Consider the following 10,453-nt stretch of genomic DNA (forward strand, 5'->3'; position numbering starts at 1 on the left):
AACTACGGTCTTGTCATCGTTTTAGTTTTTTTCCCTAACAAAACTATAATAGTGTTTTTTTAATTGATTGATAATTATTCGGTCATCGCCCCGCAACGCGGGCGGTGGCATTAACTAGTTGAATAAATAGTAGATTATATGTGAATAGTGGCCAAATGCACACATATATTGGCTGACAATTCATGCCAACCCGCATTCACTACAATTTGTACATTTTTTACATTTTATATTGTAGATGATGTCTTGGCTTCTTCCATTCTGTTAGGTTACAACGTCAATGGATTGTCTTGTTTATTGTGGTGCTACCAATATTGCATTAGTTTGTTAAAACTGGCCACTAATTTAATAAGATGAAACAACTTATAGACATTATGAACTTAACATATGGTAAGGATGTTTGGCCTTCAAAACATGTCACGGTTTAAGTTAAAAAAAATTGTGTAATTACAAAAATCTTAACTTATGATGTAAAGGTTGTGTTATGTAAAGCTTGATACTTCCCATATCCTTCAATACTGTATCACGGTTATGTTTCACGATTCCTCACTTTAGCATTGTATCACGGTTATGTTTAGTAGTTCTCATAACATTGTATTATCTTCATTTAGCTTCCAATGTTTATAATGCTATTAAGTTTTCTAACATGAACCACGCATAATTATCTTCATTTTAGCACCAAAAAGTTTATTTGAACAAACATAAATTGATATACAAATGTGGTTTCGCTTATAATCTCTTTATATGTAATTTTTTTAGATCATAAATAATTAGGGACACACGAGGTAAAGTGGATACGCAATCATGTTGCCATGTAACACTTGAGTGTATGAATTGTTAATTACGAACATGCTTATAGGGGTATATCACATTCAAAAAATTATTAAATTCATGATTTTCTCTAAAAGTATTTATGTTGATGTAGTTACATAATTAATAGGAAGACTAATTTTGTATAAGTTATAATGCTAGGCTCGTTATTAATATAATTTAGAGTAAATTACAAAAATCGTCCTTTATATATCATTTATTGCAAACTGTGTCCTTTATCTTCAATAATTACAGAAAACGTACTCGATGTTTGCAAACCCTTGCAATTTATATCCTTTAGCCCTAACTCAGTTAATTTTTGTGGTTAAATCTGAACAAATGAACCCCACATGAGGTTATTTTTATGGTTAAATCTGACCAAATAGACCACACATAAGAATAAAATGACCAAAATACCCTCATGTGAGGCTCATTTGGTCAGATTCAACCACAAAAAATTAACTGAGTTAGGGCTAAAGGACATAATTTGCAAGGGTTTGCAAACATCGATTATGTTTTTTGTAATTATTGAAGATAAAGGACACATTCTGCAACTGCAATAAGTAACGATTTTTCTAATTTACTAATTTAACTGTACACATATCAATTTGTCTTAACTAAATAAAGCATCCCCAATACGGATTGTCTCAAAACATCCTTGTGGTACACATAATTTTCTTTTAGATTATACTCAAGCAACTCCTCCTACTCTTTAAGTAGCATACAGTTCTCAAAGGTCTATGGAGTCTAATATATATACACACACACACACACTGGCAAATGATACTTGGAATCTGTCTTTAATATGCATGCTTGTCAAACCATTACTAAAAATATAAAAGAAAAGGCTCGCAAAGAAAGAGTCTCATTTCTCCGGTTATCACATCACAACCCCCTCCTCAAGGATCGGGTTTTGAGGTAAACGAAACACAAGATAACAAAAGAAAGCAAAGCAAACCAATCCGAATCCCCTGTTTGTTTGGTTTGGTTTGGTTGATATAAGGAAATATTTGTTTTGTTATGCACATTCACATTACATCACACGGATTGGTCATTTCTTTCGCGACAGCGCAGCTGCAAGTCCTCCAGCCACAAGGCCAACAGCCGTAACAGCCGTGGCAGCAATGCCTATACCAATCACTCCATCTGCATACCATAGAACAAAATATTCACAGACCAACTTCATTTCCATTCTCCCCAGATCCATCAAAACAAATGCATAAAGGTTTTAACTTACCTTTCTTGATATGATCTTCAATTGATTTCTTCAGAGTTATTGCCTGCCTCCAGTCTGGTACAATCTGTGAAATCCACATATTACAGTCTACTGTATAAACATAAATAAAATTGAAAAAGAGATATATTCAACGGGGCCGGAAAGGGATGTCTAGTCAGCATTTCGCCTTGTATTTATGATTTCTTTTTGGAAATAGGCTGTTATTGACCTTAAGGCCAGAAATGAGTAGCGGTTATCTTAATGAACAAATAGATTAAAGAAGTATTAAGATGTGCGCATATGTGCTCTGATGAGATCACATTAGGTGATGTGATGCCTTGCAATTACATGATGCGTTTTAAATCGCATAACATGCTCCTGACGCGCTCGCATGATGTGCACAATTTTCTGAGATCGACCACTATAATGTAAAATTGTACAATGAGCTTGTAAGCTTGTACAATACTGATGCACTCGCATGATGCGCACATTTTTCTGAAATAGACCACTATAGCGTAAAATTGTACAATAAGCTTGTACAATATACTTAATAAGCTTGTAAAATGAGCCGATGAAGTTGTTAAGTGAGTTCCTACATAGATTACTTGTACACATAAGAATTCAAGGCTTATTTTGGTTATAATGAAACTTCTTTGATGGTACTAGAGCTATTTTTTTTGTATTTATTTTAATCTCTGAATTTTTAGTGTTTGAAGTTAACAATTAAAAATATTATCTATAAATAATTTTTTTAAATATCAATTTCTGGGATCAGAACGCATCGGAGCGCATCGCACATTTTAAAACCAATTACACAAGTTTCGTGAAGATACCTCCAAGCAGCGATCAACAAGATGCCTGCTCCTCGTGTAGTCCCCACTTCGATAATACCCAACAGCAAGTAGATACATCTTTTCTCTCATTTGCAACGGGTCGCTAGTGCTAGGCAACGAACCTACAACAGACAAGAAAATATAAAAGTACAAAGAGCACAAAGGAAGTTGAAGAAAATAGACAATGGCCGTTTTGAACAGTTTTTAGCTTCGAAGACTTTTTAATCACCACAAATACGATACTAAAAGCAAGAAAGGATAAACACTCAAAGCTGACTGAGCAAACATAACAAAGTTGAGAATATATTGACCTTCGAGCATGGCTATCCCACGTTGCACATCTTCAGGTCGCTTTGAATGAACAAGAGCCCATGATAAGCGGAGAAGACACTCACTTTTGCGTTCATCAGAAGAATCTTTCTCAGCTTCAGCAACCTCACGCTCACAACCCTGTAAATGTATATAAATTCATTTCAATATTCGAGGCTATTGTATTACAAAGCTCATCATCCACAGGGGCGCAGGATAGGGGGGGCGAATTTTTCGCTCAGTAGTGTTATATATGTAGTTTTCGTATAGAAATTTTTGGGTATATACGTTTTCGCCACCCCCCCCCCCCCCCGGTCTTCGAGGGCAAGCTTCGCCACTGATCATCCATATAATAATATGTTGCTTACATTAAAAAAAAATCTATCATGAGAGTCGGTAAATTTAGTTCAAAGACAATAGCAATTCTCACAAACCCTAGTACAAGATCATCATAATAGCTAAAGCTCCAAAAATCCATTACCAGTTGGTAACAGGGCCCCTAATCAACAGCAAACCCTAAAATCCAACTGAGAATACATACTATACTATAAAGAGAAGAGACGAGTGCAGTGATGAAGTATTATTAATACTTACAAGAACAATGTCGGAGTCGCACCAAGGAATAGTATCGCTGCCGGTGAAGAAGTTGCCTATCGAATCCAAGAACTTGCCGATCTTTGCATCCATTGATTTCTTTGAGAAATTGCAATCCAAGAAACCCTAATAATAATAGAAATCAAACTTAGGGCGGCTAATCGCTAAGCTTTTCAAAACAACTTAGGCTTATTCACTTATCAAAAAGCCAATAAGTTGTTTTTGTGTTTGGCTAAGCCAAAAGTTTTTTTAGAAATAGTTTTTTACAAAGAAGAAAAAGGAGGTTTCAAGAAGTCACAATATTGTGACTTCTTGGCCAGCTTTTAACTTTTCAAACTACAAATTACCAATATACCCATTCTTTACTCCATCTATATCCGGGCCGGTTATAAGCAAGTGCAAAGTGTGCTTGAGAACAGGGCCCAAATAATTAAAGGGCCCAAAATTTTTTATGTTTTCTTTATATATATAGCCCAAATTTTTTACAGGCTCCAAAGTTTGGTAACAAACCCAATCCACTAACTAATTATAGGCCCAAACCTTTGGTAAAAAACAATCGGTTGCTGCTTGCAGGAAATCAAAAGTCGCGTGGTTCTTTGCTTTGCACCAGGCCACAAGGGATTTCTGATCAAAGTCATCAACCGTTGCAGGATTTCTGATCAAAGTCATCAAACGCTGCACCAGGCCACCGGACATCCGCAATCGCATAACACAGATTCGCGAATCGCGATTCAGGAGAGGTATTTGTTCAATTGTTTGTTGTCTTTTGATTTTTGTTTGTTGATTGATGTTACTGTTGTTCCGAGTTACATATTGATTTCGAAAAACATTCAGATTAATGATCATCATCTAGACATCCGCAGGTTCCAACTTCCAAGTTACATCTTGATTTCGATTTTCGAAAAAGATTCAGATTTCAGAATTCAGGTTAATGATCTTACTGTTGTTTCGAGTCTGGTTTCGTAGTATTATGAATTTTTAGTTATATAATTGAATGATTGATGAGTTTATGTTATATGAAGATTTGCGTATAGGGCCCAAATTTTTTATCTCGAACAGGGCCAAAATTTTTTTTGGGATTTTCGGAGACGGCCCTGTCTATATCTATACTATATAATAAAAGAAAACTGTTTTGGGACACTTGTCATTCTCTCATTTAATTGATTAAAATTATTAATAATACTAATAATAATAATATTTAATCTAAATTAAAACAAATTTTTATTATTAATATCTACGAGTGATAAGTTGTAATTCAAATATACCTATTAAAGAAATCAGCATACCGATCATGATGGGTAGATATTATTTTATGTTATGGAACGAGGGTCTGACCCAATTATAAGTTTTAAAAATATATTTGTAGCTAGAGTTGACTATAATAAACTTGAGATGAGCAATAGATAACACGTGGAATAAGTAAGAGTTTTTCTGTTAATATGATAGATATGCAATGTTGTGCATATTTATTTCTCAATCCTGAAATTCGACACATAAAATGAACTAAAGTTGTTTATGTATATCTGTGTATATAAATGTGTGTGTTGGTCATATCTAGGTAATACTAAATATGCAAAATTGCAAATGTAGGTAAATGGTTAAAATTTTAAAAATATGTGAAGAAATTAGTTTGATAGTTTTTAATGCGGATGAACTTACATTCTTTTTTTGTAATAAATACAAAATTTAAAAAATAATCACTGATATAAAAAAAATAGACGATCTGTGTTTTCCTTTTTGTAATAATTTGGTATTTAGTAATCTTCTATATACTATATAATAAAAGAAACCTGTTTTAAGACACTTGTCATTCTCTCATTTAATTGATTAAAATTATTAATAATACTAATTGTTTTGGTCAAAAATTACCGAAGCAATTTAGTGATCAAATTAGTTAAGTGAGGTAGTGTGCTAAAAAGTGTGTTGAAAATATGCTGGTTATGTTGTTTTGAAAAACAGTGTTCAGGATACGGCTCAGGATATTGAGCTGTATCTACGATCAAACAATGAGCAAAAAGTAAAGGGGTTGACACGAGATGTACGAGGAAAGCCCTTGATCAATCTAGATCGCCGGCATAAAACCTCGGGAGCTGACAATCGCAGCTGCCTAGTTCTTCTATTGCTTCAAATATCAGGATACAGTGCAGGATATTGACCAGATCGCTAAGTGTTACAATGCTTTGTGTGAGAGTACAAGTTGCGAGAGAACAAGTGTGTAAGTGTAGTGAGTGTAGCTGTGATGTCCTATTCGATCTGGTATACCCACCTATTTATAGTAATCAAATACAAACTGAAATTCCTACAAATACGGGATGCTTCCGAATATTCCATTGTTAACGTTGTAGTCCGGGTAATGCGACTTCAACGTCTTCATTTGAACGACCTGGACCGAGTCTCTTGGAGAAAGAGTCTTTGTGAACGTTGGGCACCTGCACGCGTACTCCTGCACTCAACACGTTAGTAATCCTGAGGATACTATTCAGGATATTATAGACATCCTGAATGAGCATCTCGGATATAAGCAGATATCATTTATTCGAGATATAACCCAAGATATTTCCCAGGATATGAGGAGCTCAGAATTTTACCCATAACAATTGTCCCCAAAAATGTTGCCGTTAAGGATCCTGAGTCCTAACGGTTACATTTTTCACAATAACCGAGGCAATTAAGAGATAGGACTTGATGTGACCGCTTGTAACCGTTCAGCCTATTTCTACTCATTACTCCCCTATATCTTCTCTCGTTCGCCCCATTTAATCTTTATCAAGAAGAAAAAGGTAAAACCCTTCTCTCTATCTCCCTACTTCTTTCCTCTATACTATTCCGGTAAAGATATGGCGAGACAGACAAGGTCAAGCTCCGGTGACTCCGCTCCTTCGTTTATTCACCAAAATATTCTCCAGGATCCGGAGAAGGAAATATGCACCTTTGACAGCGCACATCTGTCGGCCCTTAAAACCTCCGGCATCTTCCCGGAAGGGACGGTGTTCCGGCCATTTGATCGGGAAATCCGATCAGACATGGTTTCCGACGAATGGATATGCTTCAACGCTTTTCCTTTTACCTTGGGGCTACAGTTTCCATTTCCCGATTTCATCACCGAGTTCTTCGATACCACAAAAATCTGCTTCAGTCAAACAATGCCAATGCTATGGCGAGTCCTGCTCGTTCTTGATCAAATCAAGAACAATCATATTCCTGACCTTTCCGTTCATGACCTCCCCTTAGCATATCGGCTTAGATGCCATGGTTCCTGCCGTTTTTTGTTCTACTCTACCTCCAGCGACCCACTGGTACTTCGTGCCACCAGGAATGAGGAGGAATGGAAGTCCAAGTTTTTCTTTGTAAAAAGAGACTCAATCCCTGGTGGAACGGAATATCCAGTGCAGTGGTTGAGAAAGGGTAGGATTTAGGGCTTTAGGATGATCCTGTTTTGTATCCTGTTTCATATCCTGAACTGATCAACTTTCTTTTTACTGTCTTGTTTGCAGCTGATTTTAGGAAGCTAGCACCTCCTCTTGCAGACTCATAGAAAAGGATTGATGCTATCAGACTCCTTCCTGAAGCTGAAAGAAGTTTTAACCCGTCTCCACCAACTCCAAGCCCTCTTTCCAGTGTTAACATGTCTGGTAAGGATCCTGCTCAATATCCTGCATACATGTTCTTATTTGAAATATCTTAGGAAAGAATTTTTACTCCCTGTTGTGCAGACTCCAGCAAAGTTCCGATCCTCCTTGACCTTGATGAGCTTGACAGTTATCCTACTCCTGTCATGGTCAAGAAAGAGACACCTGCTGCTACCAGCTCCAAGCCACTGCCGGCCCCCAAGGCTAACCCTAGGACCCGTGCTTCCACAGCAAAGAAGAGGAAGGGCTCTGAAATCAGTGCCCCAGGATCCGAGGGGTTCTCCTATGATGAACTCAGCTTTTCTGACTCTTTAGAGCCAATGACATCCTTCCTCAACAAGGTAATATCCTGCTACATATCCTGCATATATATCCTGACAGGATATCCTGATTAATATATTCTAACCCATACCTGAATTTAATGTGCAGGGTCTTCAGCATCTGCTCCACCTGTATAATGATGCCTGCGGTACTGTTGCCCTCCACGAAGCCAGAATCAAGCAACTTGAAAGCACTGTTGCTGATCAAGGTGCCATTGCCGAAGCAAAGTCCCAGCACTACGAGAGCTTGATGAAGAAGGTCACTCAAGAGGCTGAGCTCAAACTTGCCACCGCAGAAATGGATCACGAGCAGGCCATGGTTTCTTTCCGGGAAAGGATCAAGGCCTCTGCCATCGTCTCCTTGCTACAAGCCCGCATCAAGATGGCCTACGAGGCCAAGGAGACAAGCCTCGTGTGCCCAGCTTGGCCGGTTGACTCTTGGGTGGCCAAACTAAAAGAGCTTGGAGGAAAAGTTGTGCCACTCCCTGTAGAAGCCGGTGAGTCCTCTAAGTCAGCAGAGGTGGTGGATCAGGCTGGAGACAAGAAGGATGCTGGAGCGGATGCTGGAGCGGATGCTGGTGAGGATGCTGGGCAGGATGCTGGTGCTGAGAAGCCGGGGAAGGCTGGAGAGGATGCCGCTGTGTGAGGGCATCTGAGTGGGCGATAATGGATATTGATGCTTAGGCCGGAGCCCACTTTTTTAGATTTGATGGTTGATGTTTTGAACAATTTACTTTTCTTGTTTGTTGAACAATTTTAATTTCCTGCATGTAGACAATATGATGGCCAAAGGTGGAGGGATCCTGAGTTTCAGGACGAAGCCCTTGGTCATCAGTTAGTATGGTTTATTTTGAACGCTTTTAACAAGTGAAGGTGGAGGTATCTTGGGTTCCAAGACGAAGCCTTCATTTGTTAAGTAAATATGTTGGAAAACTAACCCTGCTTTTGGTGGATGGGTCTCGGTTTGAGACGAAGCCAAGAGCATAATCTTTTGCTATGTTAATAATATAACCCTTTTTTGGCTTTATTCCTTCCATTACATGAATTTTACTTATGAAAATTGTTTTGTTTGAGAACTCTTGGAAATATTATGGGAACATCATCTAAGAATATCCTGATAAGTATTTTAAGAGATATCCTGGTCAGGATATCACCATATGACTTAGAAAACTTAAGTCTTTTGAGAAAAGGAGAGATCATACCAAAGACTCTTGGAGAGTCTAATCTTCCACCTTAGGAATGTCCCCAGTGCACAGTTATAATCTTGGATCCAACCTTTGAGTAGTATAATATATGTCCCCTGCATGTGACACAGAAATGCAAATGTACTCAAGTTCTGGCTTGAATAAATTCCAAACACCTCGAGGCATCGGCAGGATTAGTAGTATTCTGAAAAGCCTTTCTTAACACCCAATCTCCAACCTTAAATCTTCTGGTCCTAATGTTCTTGTTATATGCCTTGGATATTCTCTGTTGATATGCTGCCATTCTTAGCCTTGTCGCATCTCTCTTCTCATCTATAGTGTCCAAATCCTGACTCAAGGCTTCAGGATTCTGCTCAGGATCACTTAGGGTAGATCTTGCAGTGGGTATCGTCATTTCTGTCGGAATCATTGCTTCTGCTCCAAATACCAAGGAAAATGGGGTTTGGCCTGTTGCATTCTTTACCGTTGTCCTATCGGCCCATAAAACAAAGGGTAATTCTTCTGCCCATCTTCCTTTTTTGGCTCCAAGCCTTTTCTTTAAGTTATTGACAATTATCTTGTTTGAGGATTCTGCTTGTCCATTCGCTTGAGGATGTACTGGAGTAGATGTTACCATTTTGATTCCCCAACTCTTGCAAAAGTCAGTAGTTCTCTTGCTTATAAACTGAGAACCATTGTCACAGATTATTTCGGCTGGTATTCCGAATCTGGTCAGGATATTCCTCTTTATGAAGGATACTACTTCTTGGTCTCTAACTTGAACAAATGCTTCCGCTTCGACCCACTTAGAGAAATAGTCCGTCATTGCTAGCATAAAAACTTTTCCTCCCGGAGCTTTTGGTAGCTTTCCCACTATATCCATACCCCACTTCATAAATGGCCAAGGGGAAACAATAGGATACAATGGTTCAGCAGGTTGATGCAGTATGTTACTATGTCTCTGACATGCGTCACATCTTTGAGCATATTCTGCGGCATCTTTCCTCATTGTTGGCCAATAATATCCTGTCCTTAATACTTTTGAGAATAACGACCTGCCCCCAGTATGGTTACCACAATCCCCTTCATGTATATCCTGAAGTACTTCTTTGGCTTCAGGATCCTCCAAGCATCTCAAGTATGGTCCTACAAGAGATTTCTTGTATAAAATATTATTTATAATAGTGAATCGTGATACCTTCATCCTAAATGCTTTAGGATTTTCATCTCCGGGGATATGTCCTTCTTTGAGATATCTCATGATTGGGGCCGTCCAGGATTTAGGATCCTCTTCAGGATATACCGCTCCAGGATCCTGAATACCTGCTACTTCTTTATCCTGAGGATTCGTTGCAGGATACAGGATATGTAATATCGGTATTGGGGTCCCTTCTGGTATCCTGATTAATGATCCCAAGTTTGCCAATGTGTCTGCTTCGGCGTTATCCTCTCTTGGTACCTGTTCAAGTGTAAAAATATCGAAATATCCTGCTAATTTTTTAAGAATACCGAGGTATTCAATTAGTTTCTCACCCTTGACTGCATAGGATCCATTAAAATG

General features: G+C 38.1%; 1 protein-coding gene across 1 annotated transcript; it reads right to left on the reverse strand.

The window, feature by feature from the left end:
• Window positions 1-1,591: 1,591 nt before the first annotated feature.
• LOC110895762 (mitochondrial fission 1 protein A) lies at window positions 1,592-3,932 on the reverse strand. Its single transcript, XM_022143118.2, has 5 exons — window positions 3,760-3,932; window positions 3,168-3,306; window positions 2,857-2,978; window positions 2,045-2,108; window positions 1,592-1,953 (listed from the first exon to the last, which is right to left on the reverse strand). Exons 1-5 carry the CDS (start codon window positions 3,850-3,852, stop codon window positions 1,859-1,861), a joined length of 513 nt encoding a protein of 170 aa, XP_021998810.1. The 5' UTR covers window positions 3,853-3,932; the 3' UTR covers window positions 1,592-1,858.
• Between the last annotated feature and the right edge of the window lie 6,521 nt (window positions 3,933-10,453).

This window comes from Helianthus annuus, chromosome 12, assembly GCF_002127325.2.
Source record: "Helianthus annuus cultivar XRQ/B chromosome 12, HanXRQr2.0-SUNRISE, whole genome shotgun sequence".
In the NCBI taxonomy this organism is placed as follows: domain Eukaryota; kingdom Viridiplantae; phylum Streptophyta; class Magnoliopsida; order Asterales; family Asteraceae; genus Helianthus; species Helianthus annuus.